A 19,942-nucleotide genomic window follows, 5' to 3' on the forward strand; every position below is an offset into this window, starting at 1 on the left:
GGAATAGCAAACCACTCCAATATCTTCATCAAGAAAACCCTAAGTGAGGTCACAAAGAAACATAACTGAAAATACTGAAGAACAACAATAACAGTAGGAAGCAACCTACACTATTCTTCTGAGGAATATTTGTTCCCAGCATGGCATAGCAGCAAGAGCATGAGATTTGGAGTCAAAGGATCTGGATTCAAGTTCTAGCTCTGTCCTTTAATACTTGGGTGACCTTGGATAACTCCCTCCTTCAGAGTCTCGGTTTCCTCATCTGTAAAATGGACTAGAGAAGGAAACGAGAAAGCACTCCAGTGTCTTTGCCAAGGAAATCCCAAATGGGGTCACAAAGAGTCGGACAGGACTGAAAATGACTGAACAATGATCACGGGGCAGGCACCTGTAAAAGTCATCTGTGAGATGAAAGGAGTTGGTAGCAATGGTAGCAAAGAATGGCTAACAATGTATGCTTCCTTTCTCTCAGTAGAGAGTTGGCATACTATTAGAACTGAATGTTGTCCATATGTACAGACTACAAACTCCTTGGTAGCAAAACCTGTTTTTTCCTTTGTATCTCTAGTGCCTAGAACAGTGCCTGGCACTTACGTACTTAACAAAAGCTGGATTTGCCAGATGAGGTCATATACCCAGATGTTTTTGTTTAACACTGGGGAAGAGAGGGTTTATCAAGGAGGGTTTAATTAGCGAAGGGATAGGAGGAACGGAAGAGGGGGAGAAGGAATGTATTCCCCAAATGACTGTGATGCAAAAACAAAAGACATCAATAAAACTGATTTTTTTTCAAAGTAAGGAAATAGAGGGTTGGACTACATGATCTCTGGAGTCCTATCTAGCACTCAGGCCCATGAGCCTAAATACGTCCTCTGTATATGTTGATCGAATTTATCTTTTTTGTTGTTTTTATTTATTTAATTTTTAATTTATGGAATAAAGCAAGCATTTCCATAACATATTATAATAAAAAATGATTGCACATGAAACTGCAAATGTATTATGTACAACTTGCTATTTTAAATATATAATAAAGTTATCATGTAAATTTCTTTTTTTCCCCTTCCCACCCCTTGTTTCCTGTATTTGTTTAATTGACCATTCTAAGCTCCAGCATACTTTTTATGCTGGGTCTCAGTCTGTTCCAAGTACATGGTACCAAGCATTTTTATATTTATCTGTATGACACCCCCAGTTACCATGATTCAAAGCCATCCCAGGCTTTTTGCTGTTAGCATAAATGCTTGTGATACATATTTAGCAATATGGTTCCTCCTTCAGTGTGTATGTGTGTATGTTTGAATAGTTTCCTGATTCATTTCTTAATGGGATAGTGCTTTAAAAAGATAGAAAGACTTCCTGAACATCCATGATCTCATGTTTTAAAATTAGATCATCTCACAGCAATATATTCTAAATACTGTGCCTTTATGTCATCCTTCCCTTCTGAGTCTGTCAAATTCTTGGCAAACCGTTGAGCTCCACAACCCCCATGGAATCCACATTATTATTCCCAGATTAACCAGGACAGAGTGAGGCCTGGTGTAGGGGTATATGTGACTTACCACAGGTCATGTTGTGAGTCAGTGGCAGAAGAGAACCCAGAGATGGATTGCAGTAGCTCCGTGTTTCCCAACAGGAGACTTATTCCAGAAGCAGTGCTGAAGCCACAGATCAGACAATAGCAGGGAGAGAAGAACTAGCTTTGGGATTCATCAGAAGCAGGCAATAAGAAAACCTAAAGAACCCCTGGAGCTTGGTGTGGTGTGTGGTTTCCATCACCTCTTCCCTCCTGCCTCTCCCCATAGAAAGAAATGCAGAGAAGGAAACCTAGTTCATGGCCTTTGGGTAATTGGCCCTGAACACATCCGATTACAGTTCAACCCCTTCACCTTACACAGTAGTGGCAGCCCTGGCAGCCCCACTGGGATTGAAGAAAAAATCGATAGGCTGATGGATCAAAAGTGAGTCATGCCAACTCGCCTGTTAGAAAATGGCTTGATCGTTGTCTGGCTGTTAACACTTCTGTTCTTTTCATAGTAGGTCTGAAAATAGCTCAGAACTCTTTAAATGTCTGGAAATGTAGGCAATAGAGAGAGTTTATAATGGGGATGGGGGTGGGAAATGCCCTGAAAAAAATCTGTATTCTCTTGTCGATCTCCCCCAGGAAGGCAAGCATGATCTGAGGCTAAATTAGTAACCTCATAAACCTGGTTTAAAAAAAGGGCCAGAGATGCAGGAATTAGTCAGAAGGTGGCCATATAAGGTCATTAGTCTTTGAGAACAATAACATAGTCAAGTTATAATCTCTAACTTAAATAGCCACACACCTCCCCCAATACATAGGCAATTCATTCCTAGTTTCCTCCAAATATCTTATCCTAAACTCCTGATAGCAGGAGTCACAGATTTGTCCCATTCGATTTCATTCCCTCTCAAAATGGTTCCCTTCCATACCCACCTGTAATGATAGGCATGCCTAGATGTATGCCGTGGATTTAAAAAGCTAAGCAAAGGGTGTTACCTAAGGCAAAAGCAGAAAGGAAAGAGGAAGACAAAAAGATGAATCTCAGCAGAATTTAAGCCCCTAGAGAGGAGGGATCATTTTATCCTGTATTTGTATCTCCAACGCCTACCAAGGTGCCTGGCATATGGTAGATGCTTAATAATAAATGCTTTTGTTGGATTAATTAATCTGACTGTGATGTGACAGGATGAGTTAGAGGAAAAGTAAAGACAGAGAGCCCAAGTAGCCAGCTATTGTAATGGGTACATAGACTTAGAGCTGTCAGGCACCTTAGAGGTCACAGGACTCCTGATCTAGAGCTAACAGAGCCCCTCCTTTGATGGATGAGGTAACTGAGGTCACTGACCTTGAACACGTCCAGATATGAGGGTGTGGCACATAGTAGGCATGTAATATGAGGGTGTGGCACATAGTAGGCCTATAACACCTGTTCATTGATTGATTATACAATAGTGGCAACCATGGCAATGACTGGCCCAAGAGAGATGAAGGGTCTTGTCCAAGGTCACACAAGTACTTAAGTACCAGAGCCTCTGACTTTAAATCCAAGAATTCTGCCACCACACCATGCCACCATGGGATAGTCTAAGCATGAGGGAATAAATTCCTGATTAATAATAATCCACATTTGCATAGTGCTTTAAAGCTTACAAAGCATTTTACTCAGAAGAGCTCCATGAGGCATGAAGTATATATGTGTGTACAGACATACACATGTGTGTATGTATATGCATATGTGTGAATGTGTATGTGGGTATATACAAACATGAGTCCATATACATATACTATGTGTGTGTGTTTATGCATATACATACATATGTGTGTATATATACTTCTCGCCTCATGGGGCTGTTCTGAGTAAGATACTTTGTAAGCTTTAAAGCACTATGCAAATGTGAAATATTATTCATATGTAGTCATATATGCATGTGTATTGGATTGTATGTACATGTGCATGTATACACAAATATGTATGTATACTTACATTTACATGTTTTGTTATTTGGTTATCTTTGTGACCTATTTTGAGGTTTTCTTGGCAAAGATACTGGAGCGGTCTGCCATTTCCTCCTCCAACTCATCTTACAGATGAGGAAACTGAGACAAACAGGGTTAAGTGGCTTGCCCAGGGTCATATAGCTAGTAGCTGTCGGAGGTCATATTTGAATTCAGGTCTTGACTTTAGGCTCAGCATTCTATCCATGGTGCCACCTAGCTGCCCTTGTATTTATACATACATATGTATATACAAATGTTTTTATATAGAGAAATATATATACAGATATTATTATATGTGTGTGGACCTATATGTATATATATACTCTTTTGTATATACATACATATTCTCCATATATTATATATGTGTATGCCCATTTTACAGATGAGGAAAAGATTAACTGCCCATGGTCATATGAGTGGTGACACAACAGGGGCTTGAACCCAAGTCTCCTGTCTTTTCATCCAGTGCTCTTTCCAGTACTCTAAGCTGCCTCCTAAACTAGGTTAATGGAAGTGGGAAAGGATAGGTGTAAGATTATGAAAGAACAATGCCTAAGACTTTGATTGATTGGTGAAATGAGGGGCCTGAGGGACAGTGAAGAATCTGAATGATTAGGGAGATTATAGTTGGTACTATTAACAGAATAGAGAAATCAAGAGGAAGAGCCAGTTAAGAGATGGAAATGATGAATTTTGTCTAAAATCCATTGAGTTGGAGGTGCCAGTGGGACACTCAGGTAGATATGTCCTTTAAAGATGAGTCTAGGGTAGAAAGTGGGAAGAGGGTCAAGGGAGAGAAATAGATGCGGAGAGACAGAGAGATAGAGACAGAAAAAGAGACAAAAAGATAGAGAGATAGAAGGAGGTATAGAGAGGAGACAGATAAAGAGACTGAGAGATAGAGAGGAGAGATGGAAGGAGAGAGAGAGATGGATGGGGGAGGGGAGAGAGAGAGAGATTGAGAGAGAGAGAGAGAGAGAGAGAGAGGTGGAGATATAGATTAGGGAGTCTTCTGCAAAGAAGTGACAGCTGAAGATGTGGGAGGAGAATATATTTCTGAGGAAAAGTGGTACAGAGAACAGAGATCTGAGGACAGAACATTGGGGAACATCCATATTTAGAGGGTGGGAGGAAGATAAGGAGACAGCAAAAGATGCAGAGTCAGAGTCATCAGAGAGGTCGGAGGGAATGTACTGAGTCATGGAAGCTGAGAAAGCAAAGACTTGGCAACGGTGCCAAAGGAAGTCAAGGATGAAGACTGAGAAAACCCCATCGAATTGAACAGTGGGCATTTTTGTAGCTCTTTAAAGTTAGCAAAGTCCTATACATATCTCATTTGAATCTCACACATGACTGAAAAACAGAATGAGTTAATTGCTGACCTGAGAGTGGTTAAGTGGAGCACACCAGATTTAGCAGGGGTTCGAGAAGGCATTAAATATACATTTAATAAACACCTACTATGTGTAAGCCATTGTGCTCCCAAGGTCACATGGGCATTTATTAAATGACTACTATGTACCGGAGGCTTCACAAATATTATCTCATTTGATAATATTCAGGAGTTGAACTCAGGACCTCTGACTCTAAATCCAGCCTATTTCCCTGGGCACTATACTACCTCTCAAAAAAGCAGATGAACTTCATGCAGGAGGAGATCTTGACAGAAGAGAAGGATTTCACCACATGGAAATGCAGTAGGGGCACATTTCAGGTCAGAGGAATGGCCTGCATGAATGCATGAAGGTGTAACAGAGTGGAGTGAAATGCAAGAATAACCAGTAGCCAACCCAGTTTGGTTGGAGCTTGGCATGGAGTGACTGCATTGTGGTAATGTGAGATTAGGGTGAAAGGGCAGACAATAGATAGATTCTGGAGAAATGTGACAAAGAGGAAGTGGAGGCAGTGGAGTAAGCCACATACTCTGGGAGTTTGGCCCCAAAAAAGAAGGGAGAGAAATTGAATGACAGCAAAAGATCAAAGAAGACGATGCAGAGGAGACAGAAGCTGCTAGAAAGGGATTGTATAAATTAGTTGTACTCAAAGCTGGTGTAGAATTGGGAAGAGATGGGACATGGGTGCAACCGTGTAGAGATATTCTCTATGCAAGTCTGCCTGTGGACTATGAGGTCACTGGTAACTTGGAAGAATGTTACATTGATTTTCATGTAATGAACCCAAAAAAACTTAGTTGCAAGGCCAAAAAGAACATCTTGAGTCCCAGGACCCCCTTTTCCCTTTACTGCTCTACTGTATCTTGGACAAGATTCAATTTCTTTTTCCTTCTCTTCTTCTTCTTCTTCTTCTTTTCCTTCTTCTTTCTCTTCTTCTTCTTCCACCTCCTCCTCTTCTTCTTCCTTTTTTTTCCTCCTCCTTTTCTTCTTCTTCCTCTTCTTCCTCCACTTCTTCTTCTCCTCCTCTTCCTCCTTCTTCTTTGTCATTGTCATCATCATCTCCTCCTCCTATTCTTCTTCTTCCTTTTCTTCTTCTTCTTCTTTTTCTTCTTCTTCTTCTTCCCATTGGCAATGAGGAAGAATAGAAATGAGAATCACTGAGGTGACAGCACGTTAAGAGCTCACTAAGTAATACACTGACTTGGCTTTTAAAAGGAGACAGGGACAGAGGAGAAGACAAGCCCTCATACTCAGAGAGGGCCCCAGACTCAGAGATATTGGCCTATGCCCAGATCTAGAATGAGGCCTGCACATCCGTGAGACCCCAGGATCTTGAACAGGTGGATGAGTGGGAGGAGATAGAAAAAGTGTGTGAAGCCTTGAAGAGTGAAGGTGGGAGAGAACACAGGAAAGCCCAGCCTGAGTGAAGGACCGAAGAGAGAACTACAAGCTATTTGTCATTGTTATTCTCTGTCCTTCGTTCTCAAAGAGGACCATGACACCAGGAAGTATGCTTGGCCACAAAGGAACCACTCAAGCCTATCTCCAGAGGGGAGCTGCTCCCCACTCCCAGAGGGAAGAATGGCCTCCAGAAAGCAAAGGAGACTTCCCCCCACCCCGCCCCCAGATATAGAGTTTTACTTACCAACTTGGTGGGAGTGACTCTACTTAACCTCTTAACCCCTCAGGCAAGTCTATCCGCCTAGAAATGGCTGAATGGTTGCAGATCTACATTAGCGAAAGGGTGTTTCTTACACTGATGAAATCACAGTCTCAAAAGAAAACAAAAGCCATCCTTTATCTGGTGTCTCTCTAAATGTCTAGGGAGCTGAGGGCCTTGGAGAGATGCAAGCCAAATTCTGAAGATCCCAACAGAGACTCCAGATGTTGACAAAAGGAGCCATGGAGATTCTTATTGAGACAGGCCCCCAAGGTGAGCTTCTTAATTGCATCAGGGGCTGGGACCCAATGACACCTGGGTTACAAATGCTATTAAATACTTACTCTTTTACTATCCCTAATTTGCTGTCTGCTCACTCCTCTCTTTCCCAGCTTTGCCCTTTGCCTTTTCGTTTCCTTCCTTCCTTCTCTATTTGACCTTTTCTCCTCTGACCTTGCACTTATCTTGGCATTTAGGGTTGTGGCCAAGATGGTGCCATACACTCTTTCTTCCTTTCCCTAACTCTTTCCTCCTTTCATTAGGTGGCAAACCACATCAGACTTTGTCATTTTGAAGCACACTTCATCTCATCCTTCATATCTTCACACACAGCCCACTGTCCGACAGTCAGTTAGCATTTATTAAGCTCCTACTATGTCCTAGGCACTATGCTAAGTGCATCCCCACTACTGCTTTGTCTCAGTATTTTTTAGATTCCAGAGGTATATAATTCCTGATGGTCCCTAAGTGGCCCCACGACAATGGACTGAAGGCTGAGAAAGCACGCTGGAATTGTGTGGGAATCTGTGGCACAATCCGCATTTGGGCAGGGATGCGTAGTCTTAGTATGAAAGGACTTGGCTGGTGGACATTTTGCAGGTGCCTCCATGAAACTGCCAATGAAATATTCTTAAAGCCTGGATCTGTGTTACTCCCCTGCTCTAGGGGCTCACTATTGTCCCTTGGATCATATACAAACTCTCCTGGCAGTTACAGCCATTCACAGTCCAGCTCCAGCCTACCCTCCCAGGCTTATGACACATTCTTCCATGTGCACAACATTCTATCTCCCATCTCTATGCCTGGCCCCCCTGCCTGGAATGAATTACCTCATAACTGCCATTTTAGAGAAACTCTAGTTTCATTCAGAGCTCAGCTCAGGGGTCACCCGTTACAAGAAGCCTTCCCTATGCCCTCTGCTCCCAGTGCCCGCTACCCAGAATTACCTTCTCTTTACCTTGTATATAGTTTGTACTCACTTTTATGTATGTATTTGTTCATATGTGTGTATGTATTGTTTTCCCCAGCAGAATGTAAACATCTTGAGGGCAGGGACCATTTCTTTGTTCTCTTTGTATCCCCAGCATACATGCTTACATACACACTTGGTACATGAGAGGCAAAAACAAATGCTTCATAATAGAATTTTCCAATCTCTAGTATGAGCACAGATGTCCAGCTACTTGGTAGATCCAGTGGTAAGATCTTTGGCATGGGTAAAAACTCTTCTTAACCAACAAGGCACTAAGATTTGGGAGGAGCAATATGTTGAGTACATTTGAAGTTCTTGCCAAAAGAGGAAGTTTTGGTGGCATTTTTTTCCCTCTTTGTTTTTTATTCTAAGATTTAAGACATTCTAGCCCAGAATATTCCTGAACAACCATTTATATCCCTGCTAGAATGAGAAGCTAGAAAGAAAACACAGAGATGGTACAGATATTAGTTAAAATGCAAAAATCTTCTGAAACTAAAACAGAGCAGTCCTCTTTGCCTCAGTGCTGGCTGCTTGGAGTCAGGAAGACTCAGGTCAAAGCCAGCCTCAGATACTAATTGTGTGGTCCTGGGTAAGTCACTTCACCTCTCTCTCTCAGCTTCAGTTTTCTCATATGGGGATAATAGCACCTACTTCTCAGGGTTATGGTAAAGATCAAATGAGATAATATGTAAAGCACTTTGCTTAAGACTTAAAGCACTGTATAGATGTCATATCATGCTCTTAATACACTCACCTTTCTTCCAGCCTCTCATGCTTAGAAAATAATTACTTGAGTTCTGGTTGTGAATACCAAAGACTATTGATAGATCTATTCAGGGAAGAAAGAAATGAGAAGATACTTTCTCCAGTTCAGTGATTCTCCATTTGAATTAAACTATGGTAATACAAGAGGCGATCTATCTACCTCTAGTCTAGAAGATAAAAGGGAGAGTGATTCCTCATACTAACTCCCAATAGCCCATGATAACCTTATGGGGTGCTGCCAAGTTTCCAAAAAGTAAATTCCAAATACAAATTGGGAAGTTGACCTCAAAACTGCACCCAGAGTGAATTTCACTTTTCTTTAAATCGTTAGTCTGGTTTTCCAAAGGAAGTACAGTAGCAAGACAGTGAAATTTAGATGATTTTTCAATCAATAAACATTTATTAAGTGCTCACTATGTGCCAGGTACTGTGCTAAGTGTGTGCTTAGTTATTAAATACTCTGTCCAGTTCTGCCTGAAATGATAGACCCAAAAGTACATTAACCTTCTTAAGAGTTGGAACTGTTTCATTTTTACTCTGAATCTCCAGTGCCAAGCACTGTACCTGGCACATAGTTGTCTTTAATAAATTTTTGTTGAGTTGAAGCAGAAATATGAATGGATAGGACTCCAGTACTCTCTCTCCTTAAAGCAGACATGGGAGGGAACAGGGTCAATATGAAATGAAATCATATTGCACAGTGTAAGTTATATCACTTTGTTTTGCTAAAAAGAAATGTTTCAGAGTCCTCACCACCCCTGAACCCCCAAACAGAGTTAAAATGGAAGCTTATCAACCTTCAAACCTGTGTAATCACTACTACCCAGCCAAGCTGAGTTAATGTATTTAATGAGTTAATTTGCTATTCAGGATTGATGTTAGCACAGAGGAGAAAGGAAGTCCATTAATATCATGTGATACCCTGCAATTGAAAGTCCCAGCAGAGAACTCAAAGTGAACACTGAGTGAGGAAGTAGTGAGTTTTGTGGGAGAGGACAGCTCCTTCAAAGAGAATCTACTGCTTCGGAGGCTAAACAAAGGTACTGACCCCAAGGAATTTCACTCGTATGACTCCATTAGCATTTCTGACCCTACTGAGCAAAAGAACTTAGTCTCATCCTAACACCTGCTATTCTGGGAAGATTTAAAAAATCATTTCCTCCCCATGTATTTTTTTTTTTTGCCTTTTTTTTTTTTTTGGCAAGGCAATTGGGATTAAGTGACTTGCCCAAGGTCACACAGCTAGTACATGTGTCAAGTGTCTGAGGCCGGATTTGAACTCAGGTCCTCCTGACTCCAGGGCCGGTGCTCTACTCACTGCGCCATCTAGCTGCCCCTTCCCCATGTATTTTTTAAAACACACAGCCCTCCTTGATCAAGAATTCTGGTCCTGAACATTGTATTTCCTTCTGATGTTTGCTACTCTGTGTGCAATTGGAAAATTTTTAAAGGAAAATTAAATAATTTTCTCTTTCTAATCTGCATACTGTTCAAGGATGAATTCCAAAGCATGTGAGTGTTATTGCTCATTATGGAGTCCAGGCATGAGGATTAAAGTGTAGCAATCAGACATAATAGTTCACTTGAAGTCTCAGTAAATGAGTGTTAACACTGACATCATAAATACAACATTCTCAATTTTTAAAATTACAACTCTGTAACAGGTCATGCTGGTAAAAACACACAAGAAATACAAGTTGAGCCTTCAAAATAGATAACAGTCAGCACAGATAATCACTAACCCAAGTGCATACAAATAATTTTTTAAATGAGAAGAGAATTAGCAGGTGGCTAAATTATTTGAGTAATAAGACAAGTAGAAATAAATCCAAGTATTAAGTACCAATTACCACCTTCTGGGCATCAGACCTTCTAGAATTTGACATTATAACATCCCTCTGCCTTGTGGCAAACCCATGAAACTTGGGGATGTTATTGTTGGGTTTTATTTTTGCTGATTTTTTTTAAAAGAAAAACTCACACTTATAACCATATAATCCACATTAACCAAATAATTTGCTCAGGCAGAATAGTGATATTTTCCCAATCTAAAACTTTTAAAGCCCCCATCATGTACTGTGTAATAATAATTTTTTTTAAATGGGCCCCTATATTTTCTCCAAAACTGACTTTCAAGCAACTTAAAGGTTTGTCATCCCAAAGAAAACCTTTTTTTGTCCACAAAGCACCCATCAATCAATAGCCTTGGGAATCAAGCTCTTTCTCTAGCTAAAATATTTTTAAAGGCAATTAAAAACCAGGTTTGTGGGTCAGATTGGTAGGGCCAGTGGCTAAAGGGAACACCTTGTGCTAGCACTCTTTATAGAAGTGAAACAGAAAATAGTCCTAATGAATTTCTTCCTTTCTAGTTTGAAATGTAACCAAACTCTAGTAACTAGAGGAGATGATTTCTACCTCAAATGCTATTTTGTAGGTGAATTGAGAAGCCCAAGTCTGGACTACATTTTGACATTAGTGATTTGATGGTGCTGTTTCAGAGGAAGAACATTTTTTCCCTGGGTCCCAGATCAATTTAGATTATTTGTCACGTAACTCTTTAAAATGAAGTCTGTTGTTGAAGCCACATAGGTTAGTCTTCCCTACCCTCTGAACCTGCCGCTTGTAAGACTTATTTTAGTCTATTAAATGGGTAGTCCTAGATTTACCACTGCTTCAGGAAGGAGCAAGGTCCTTTTCTACATGACTCTATATATACAAGAGAGGTTAAAAACAGTTTCTAAAGCACTTTGGTATTTCCCCCAGGTGAAAGGCACCATATAAATGCAAGTTGTTTCCACAATGAATTGTGAACCTTCCAGCTGACTTAAGTAAAATGGATACAACTGTCAGAAACACCTCATCATTTATGATGAAATACTGTTTAGAAAAAAATTTTATCGAGAGTAATTGAGTACTGTCCTGTCTCCCTGCAAATAAGCCTCTATTAAGGAATTAATAGCCACCTTATAACATGCCCAGTATGGGACCCAATAAAATCAGTTTTAGCAAGTGAAAACATTCTTGAGCATACCTGATAAATCAACTGACATCACCTGCCTCCAAAACAATCAGGAGGTGATTTTGTAAAGTTTTGGCTTTCCATCTCTGAAAATATTGGTGAAAGTCAGGTATTTTGCCTGCAAAAATCTGTGGAACAGCCCTGAACTTCTCAGTCTGTTGCTTCTCAGTCTTTTCAGTTTTCATATTTGTGTGAGTGTGTGTGAAAGACAGAAGAGAGGAGGAGGAAGAGGAGGAAGGGAGAGAGGAAGGGAAAGGGGAGGAGGGAGAGAGACTGTCCATTAGATATTGGGAGGTATCCTACTAAGGATCTCCATCAAGATGAGAGGATTTGAACCAACATCTACAATCAGAAGTGCCTAATGCATTCAGAGAATCACTCAAGCCAAAGTCCTCTTAATAATAGCAGTAACTCAGCACTCAAATATCTTGTGGATACTTTTCAAATACTAAAGGTTCCTCACAGCACCCCTATGAGGTTAGTATGGACCCCATCTAGTCCATCAATACAAGTCAAGCCTTCAAAATAGATAACAGTCAACTAGTAAGTAAGGAAATCAAGATGCACAAAATTCAGTAACTTAGGTAAGAGCCACATAAAAAGAAAGGATTTGAGCCTTAACAAAAATCCTAGCTAACTCCATGCTTAGGCCACTTGCCTCTACAATCTTTTCAAAGACATAAAATAGAAGTCGATTTGGAAACAATACACAACGTATACTATGATGGATACAGAGCAGTTATACAAAGGGGCTCAAGATTCCACCCACATTTTTATGTGATAGCTCAGGACTCCTGTAATCAGGGAGCAAAGAGCAAGAAGGAGATTCTGAGAACCAAAGGAAATAGGATAGATGCATCCCTTTAACCTTTTTTTTAACATGCTTAGAAGTTTCAAGGTACTTAATGCAGCATTAAACTTTTTAAAAGTTTGTGACTAGTCGTGATATTTTATACCATTTCCTTTTCAATTTTCCCATTTCTCTCCCTTCCCCATCCCAACCCTACATTGTTCCCAGGAGGAAGACAGTTAATTCAAAATATATATAATATTTCCCTGCAATCTACTCCATGCACATATCATCTGTGTTCTGAGTACATGCTTATGTTCCATGAGTTCCCCATTTCAAAGAAGGAAGCCCCTTACAAGGTAAATGTAGCATCATATAAAACATTATGTATCCTAGAAGCAAAATTACTAGAGTAAATTTTGCTCAGAAATAAACATGCGCTCATTTTTAATGAGATTTCAGAGGAGGATACTAAAAGACAGTTTTCAAGCTACTGCCTTTCATATCAAATATGAAATATTTACTTTCATTAAATAGTAAAATAAACCTCTTAGTGATTGAAAGAGGCAGAATAACCTAATCCATACTCATTTAAAAATGACAAGTGAAAAAAGTTGCTAATTTCTATGACCCAGCAGAATTTGGTAGAATTCTTTAGAACATGAAATACAGCTTGAAAAAAAAATATTTTCATCCCAGGCCTATGCATACTGGGCTTAAGGTAAAATCCCCATTGGAAAGACTTTCAGGGAAGCAGGGTGCCTTCTTCATGAATGTGACTCCCAATAAAGAATAAGAAACTCTCAGAGTTGGAAGAAATCCTAGAGATAATCCTGCTCAACCCATTCCTGAGGCAGAAATCCCTCTAGAGCATGCCCACTCCATTTGCAATCCTCCAGTATTGAGAAACTCACTACTCCTATTTCCCACACCAAGAAGCCTAGAGAGCTTCCTAAGGGTCAGGTTCATGCCTGATTTTAGACCAGCACTAACTTCCCAATGCTTTTGCTCTTGAACTAGAATCAGTTTTCACTGCATGTGTAAACTGAGTAAATTAAATTTCCAAGGAGGTAATATTTGCATAAATAACAGTATTATGATATGCACCCATGCAAGCCACAGAACTATAGGTTAAGTTCTAAGAAAAACAGAAAGTTGCATTGGTGATATGTGCTTAATTTCACATTTTCTGTTTTGAGCATTGAAGCAAATTGAGACGTGAATGCATGACTGAGATTTTTTTTTCACATTCTTGTGAGTTGAATCTGAGTTTTTCATTGCTGACTTCACAAGTGCTCCCACTGGAGAGACACACTTTTTCTCCAGTCCTCACATGGTAACTTGGAAACAAAAGTGCAAACTGAAAGCACTGCACCAGGAACACCAGGGATGGATACATGATGAGTGATTTGTATAGAAAAACTGGCATTCAGGATACTCATCAGGCACAAAGTTTAGCATTTTTCTCAATGCAAAGTTGGTATAGTGTTAATCACTCCACCCCATATCAAGGATTCTACATGCTGTGGAAGCAATTGTGGGTGTACCCTGGTCAGGCATCTCCTTCTATTTAGAATGGTAAGGTACTGAAGGACTCTGTCTTCTCCTTACTTTGCAACCCTATGGAGCCTGGAGCCATGCCAGGAGCACAAAAGGCAGCTCAACCAGCAGTATGGTGTTGATGATTATGATGGAGCCACACCTTCAGGCTAATGTAGGGAATCATTTAAGCTTAGTTCACTTGGTGAGCTCCTGCTCATGTTGGTAAGACTTGCCATCAGTGACTTAACTTTGTGGGCATAGTAGTCCCTTAGGTTGACTGAAGGAACCTCCTTCATTCCGTCTCCAAAATCGCAGCTGCGCATGGCACTTTCAAGTTGCTTTTGTCGCCTATAAAAGTGTGAAAATTTATTGAAGATCAAAGTTATTGGAAGCACCACCACAAGAATGCCAGCAAGGATACAAGCTGAGGCAGTCAGCTTCCCAGCTGTGGTCCCTGGAACAACATCACCATAGCCCACAGTTGTCATGCTCACAGTTGCCCACCACCAGCAAGCAGGTATTGTGGCCAGACCTTCATTTTCTTCTTTCTCAATGGTGTATGCCACTACAGAGAATATTGATATGCCCACTGAAAGATAAAGCAAGAGGAGCCCCACCTCTTTATAGCTATATTTCAAGGTTGCCCCTAGAGACCGAAGGCCAGTGGAATGTCTGGCCAATTTTAGGATGCGGAAAATCCTCATGAGCCTGAGGACTTGAGCTACTCTGCCTAAATTGGCCAAGGTGGGAGAGCTCTCCACCACCAGATTGACCACCAGGGTGATGTAGAAGGGGATGATGGACATAAGATCAATCAAGTTCAGTGCATTCTTAAAAAATTTGAAGAACTCCGGGGCCACAGCAAACCTGGCCACTAGCTCAAAGGTGAACCAGGCAATCCCAAAGTGTTCCACAATTTCAAATCTGGGGTCTTCCTCTGGGTTGCCTTGGCTGTCAGGGATCAGAAAGTCAGGAAGGCTGTTGAGGCACATGGTGACAATGGAACCTAGTACCACCATGATGGAAAGAATGCTGAATACCCTGCTCAGAATGGAATAGCCTGGGTTATCCAGGGCCAACCATAGCTGCCTTCGGAGGTTGCCCAAGGGCTGCCCATCAAACTTGGACGCATCGTTGTAGAAGGCCAAGATCTCATCAAAGGAGGAGGTGGTGCTCTCCTGGTCGCTTTGCTCATCCCACTTCTCTTGATCAGGCTCCATCTTCCTTCCGTGATAGCTGTAGCTGCAGCAAGAGTCGATGAAGAACTCATTGATCCCCCAGTACTCTATCTCTTGGCTGAAGGAAAAAACGCAGAGCTCTCCCATCACGTGTAGTTTGCCTGTGTTATAGAAATGTAGGACGTAGGGAAAGAGCTCCGGGTTCCGGTCAAAGTAGAACTCGTTCTGCGCGTCGTCATAGTCATCACACAACTCAAGGATGGACTCCTTGGAGCGGCAGTGCAGGAGGCGGCCCAACCGGGTCTCCGGGAAGCGCAACAGCGTGTGCGAGCGCAGCTTCTTCTTGAAACCCCCAACGTTGACGCTGATCTCGCTATCCTCGAAGTTGGCTTCGGACAAATCCGACAGGCTCTGGCCCGTCATCTTGGGGAAACCCGGGACTCTGGCGGGGAGCTACACCTGGAATTTGAGTGAACAGGGAGGAGGCGATGAGCGGCGGTGGGGAAGAGACGCGCATGACTAGCGTCGGGATTTCCCTCTCCTCTCATCTCCCCACCCCCCTACCCCAGCTGCAAGATTTTTAGGATCACATCGCTCATTCTAACGTAACTATTCCTGGGGATGGACCAGATTTTTGCTAGTTTCTGTTGGGTGATCTTTTTCTGGGCTAGTTGGGGATGGGGATTGACCTCCTTGTAATCGTGAGGGCTGGACCCATCCCTTGGTTCAATACCCACTCGGAGCTTTTCTGTCGTGTGGGGCAATGGCTAACCACATCTCCCACCTCTCGTCCCTCAGGTCCCTTCGGTCCGTTGACACTTTGGCATTTTTCTGCTCACGTTGAACAGCTCAGTGAGCTATCCTTGCATCTCTGATTCTGGCAGTCGAATTGGAGGTAAACGTAAGCTGAGATAGAATCCCAGTAGGCGTGTAGATGCCCCTCGCTCCCCCCACCCACCCAATCCAGCTCGCTCCCTGGGAACTGGACGTCTTGATTAAGAGAAACAAGGCTTTGGATGGCTATGTAGGAGGCTTTGGAGCCAAAAAAAAATTGCTGTCTATTTTTTCAAATAATAAGGGAAATGGTTCTTTAATACCGACCACTACTTTTCCTGCCTAGAGTGTTCCATCTCTCCAGCACTTCTTCATGGGCAGCTGGGGAGTCGTGTGTGTGTGTGTGTGTGTGTGTGTGTGTGTGTGTGTCCCTCCTGTTACCTCCCTTAGTTCTCCATCCTTCTTGTCAGCTAATCAGGAACCGGTTCTACCCTGGCCCTCTTTCCTTTCCTGGCTCCGCGCCCCAGAGCCTCGTGCGCTGTGCGCTGAGCTCCCTGGATTTTTTCAGCTCTCCCCCTGGCAAAGCCGATTCTCGGAGAAGAGGGAATCAACTCTTACCTGCAGTCTCGGGAATCTTCTGAAGATCCAAGTGCGAAACTTCCTAGACCACCTTCTCAGCATTGCTGCTCCTGCTGTTGCTGATGCTGCCCACTGGATGTTCGTGTGTGTGCGCGCGTGTCTCTGTGTGTGTGTGTGTGTGTGTGTGTGTGTTCGTGTGTGTGTGTATGATTGTGTGTCTGGCAGGCGGGATCCAGGGCGATGTCTCCTGCTTGTCTTCCAGGCTTGGGTGATCAGAGAACTGCCAGCTGTCCGTGCCCAGGGTTGACAGGTTGCTCCCTGGCCTTGGCTGTTGGGGAATCACCCCCGACCTCAGACCCACCTCTCTCTCTCCCCGCAGGAACAGCCGCTCCCTCTGTGGGGGCTGGAGCTGCCCGCTCAGTCAGTCAGCCTCTGTGGGTGTGGGCTGCAGCGGGAGATTAGAAGATCCCATCTCCTGGGGCTGGAGGAGTCTGAGGGCAAGGCCTGGCTAGGCGGGTGGTGCTGAAGGGACAGCTCCCGGATCCCGGTAGACCCTTCCAGCAGCCTCTTCTGCTGTTGTTGCTGCTGCCGCAGCCCGCTGCTACAGCCGCGTCTCCTGCACTCAGCTTAGGCGTCATGGCGACCACCGCCTATGCCCCCACCTCAGCGCTCAACTGACTCTCTTCCCGCAAAGGAGTCCGCTCCAGTCTACCGTGAACCCCACAGGTGCCTCAGCCCACGTCCCTTTGCTGTGGCCCCTCCCACCAAAACCTTTTTCTCCTGAACCCAGGATAGCCCCAGGTGGCCTTATTCTCCAAGGTCCTGGGGGGGAACCAGTTATCTTTTTTTCCTTCCCAGAAGCTTGGACTGCAGACGTAGGGGCATTGAGATCAGGGCAGGGGCTGGTTGGGGTGGGGGGTGAGAGCGACCTACAGTTAGAGAAGAATTCGCGTTGTTTCTTGGCTATGCCAAAACCGGACAGCACTGAGGGGTTGAAGGTGTCAAGCCTTCTTTTTCCCGCCTGAAGAAAGTTTCTGGAGGCTTCCCAGGCAGCATGGGCGAAGGGGGGTGGGAAGGAGGCAAGAGCGGGAAGCGGTAGCCCCCCTAGCTTTTCGGACTATTGGTGCTTAGAGAATTGGAAGCCTTATGTATGTGTGTTGTCTCCAACATGGAGCTCTTTCTCTGCACAATATGGGAACTGTGTTTACATGCATGTGCTATTTGTAGAAGTTGTATGTGTGTAGGTACAGAATAGGAGTTGTGTGTTGTGGGTGCCCAATCTCATTGTAACTGAATGCATTTGTGTGCACAGTGTGGGAGCTGTGTGTGTGTGATATGGGAACAGTGTGTGTGTGTGTGTAAGTGTGTAAGAGAACTGTATTGTATAAGTGTGTAACGTGGTTGCTATGTATGTACATGAGAGCTGTATGAATGTTTATTTACTCTGTGTACAGCAAGGGAAGTCTGTGTGTATAGTAAGAGTGCTCTGTGAGTGTATGTGAGTGTGGTGTAGCAGCTGTGTGTTTGTACATTTGTTCAGGCTGTTCCCATGCCTAGAATTCTTCTTTGTCACCTCTTTATGCCTTCCCCCACACCTCTAGTTGGTAACAACTTTCACCTTCAGATTTCATATTGCACTTTGTTTTGTAACTGTCTAATGACGTTATATTGTGTATCGTAGCTACCTGTGAGAGTCTTAGCTCCCTAATTCCTTAAGGGCAAAGACTGCTGCTTGTATTATGTTTTCTCCAGCACCTAAAACAGCCCACTGCATGCAATAGGCATTTAATGTTTATTTTACAGTATTGTATTTGTATATGCAATGAATTGTGCTGAGTATACAGTGTAGTATGTATGTGTCTGCATGTGCATGTATGTGTGTGTATGTGTGTGGTATGGGAGCCATATGTATGTGTATGCCATGTAGGAGTTTAGGTTGCAAGTGCTGGGTTTGGAGTCATAAGACCTGGCCTCAAATCCTGGTTTAGCCACATTCTATCTGTGTGACCTTGAAAGTCACCTAGCCTCTCTGAGCCTCAGTTTCTTTATCTGTAAGACAAAGGAGTTAGACTAGATCAGTAGTGTCAAACTCAAAATAGAAATAGTTCCCTACAGGATGAATATAGTCTTAGAAAACCGCAAGTCAACATTATCTATGTTGTATTATTTTTTTTCCTTTTATTAAACATTTCCCATTTACATTTTAATCTGGTTCCCGCAGCAGCAAGTTTTTGACACCTCTGGACTGGATGACCCCTAAGTTCCCATCAAGGTCTAAAAAAATTCAATGTGACGATCCTAGTTACATTCCCATGTCTACTGGGCACAGCCTATTCTCAAGGAAAATACTGCTGAAATCTTGACTGCTCTACTGGGAGGTCCTGTTTTTCCAGCGATCTTCATCTTCAAGATGGTGGGTACAGGTTGGAATTGACCTAGGGAATTGATCTGTAGTTCCTACCTTCCCTTAGTCGAATTGCCTGTTTCTCCTCTTTCTTCTTCTCTAGGACCACCTGCATGGTGAGAGAACGATGGCAGCAGTTATTCCAGCCTGGCAAGCAATAATCAGCAAATAGATTTGCTACTTTCAATCAAAAGCATTGGGAAAAACACAAACCTAAAAAGCGAATGCATAGACAGTGCTGGGTTCTGCACATGTCCACTGCAGCTGTGAATGGAAAGGCAGCCTTTCTCTCCATGTGCACAGCACACAATGCAGGCTGTTGGCTCTGCATTGATCTTCTCAGCCTCACCCACCCACTTGAATGGAAATCACCATCAGTAGCATCTTTAAACATGGAACACAGCTCTGGTGCAGAATCTATATCCACAAAGCTGACCTTCACTCAATGTTCCCCTCTCCCCAGTCGTCTCAGACATCTGCCTACTATATGTGTTTGTCAGGAACACTTTGAGGTTCTATTCTTGTAGGTGATGCTTCTTTCTATCTGTGTGTATCAGCTGGTTGTTACACCCCTCTAGTCTTTGTCTACATGATTTTCATGTTCAGGGTGTGTGAGGATAAGAGAGCATATATTCTCCCTTATCTAGCTTCTAATGTATGCCATTTCCCCAGAGATCTTTAGATATGTGTGTGTTTTTTTCCAAATATGCCACATGTTCTGGTATGTTTGATCCATAAATGTTTCTAGCACTGTATAAGTTCAAAGTATTGTGTGTGCGTGTGTGCATCCCCTGTATTCTTTATTGTTGCTCTTTGGCTTTAAATTTTCCTCTCTTTTATCTCCTGTGCTTTGGCTGCATGTACTTTCCTCTTCTCTTTTGGTCTCTGTGTGTCTGCTAAATATGTCACACACCCCTAATCGGTTTTCTTTGTCTATGTTTTTCCCTTAATATTTTTCTCTCCTATGCATGTCATATCCATGACAGACTTCCTGGTGTGTGTCTGCTGAGTGTCTAACAGCCCCTCACTATGTGTGTATTCTGTTCTTTGTGTTAG

At 42.7% G+C, this 19,942-nt stretch overlaps 1 protein-coding gene across 1 annotated transcript; it reads right to left on the reverse strand.

Moving 5' to 3' along the window:
• Positions 1–10,153: 10,153 nt before the first annotated feature.
• On the reverse strand, positions 10,154–17,199 carry KCNS2 (potassium voltage-gated channel modifier subfamily S member 2). The gene is made up of 2 exons (XM_036741786.1): positions 16,522–17,199; positions 10,154–15,588 (listed from the first exon to the last, which is right to left on the reverse strand). The coding sequence occupies exon 2, from the start codon at positions 15,550–15,552 to the stop codon at positions 14,119–14,121; it is 1,434 nt and encodes a 477-aa protein (XP_036597681.1). The 5' UTR covers positions 15,553–15,588; positions 16,522–17,199; the 3' UTR covers positions 10,154–14,118.
• Between the last annotated feature and the right edge of the window lie 2,743 nt (positions 17,200–19,942).

This window comes from Trichosurus vulpecula, chromosome 1, assembly GCF_011100635.1.
Source record: "Trichosurus vulpecula isolate mTriVul1 chromosome 1, mTriVul1.pri, whole genome shotgun sequence".
NCBI lineage: Eukaryota > Metazoa > Chordata > Mammalia > Diprotodontia > Phalangeridae > Trichosurus > Trichosurus vulpecula.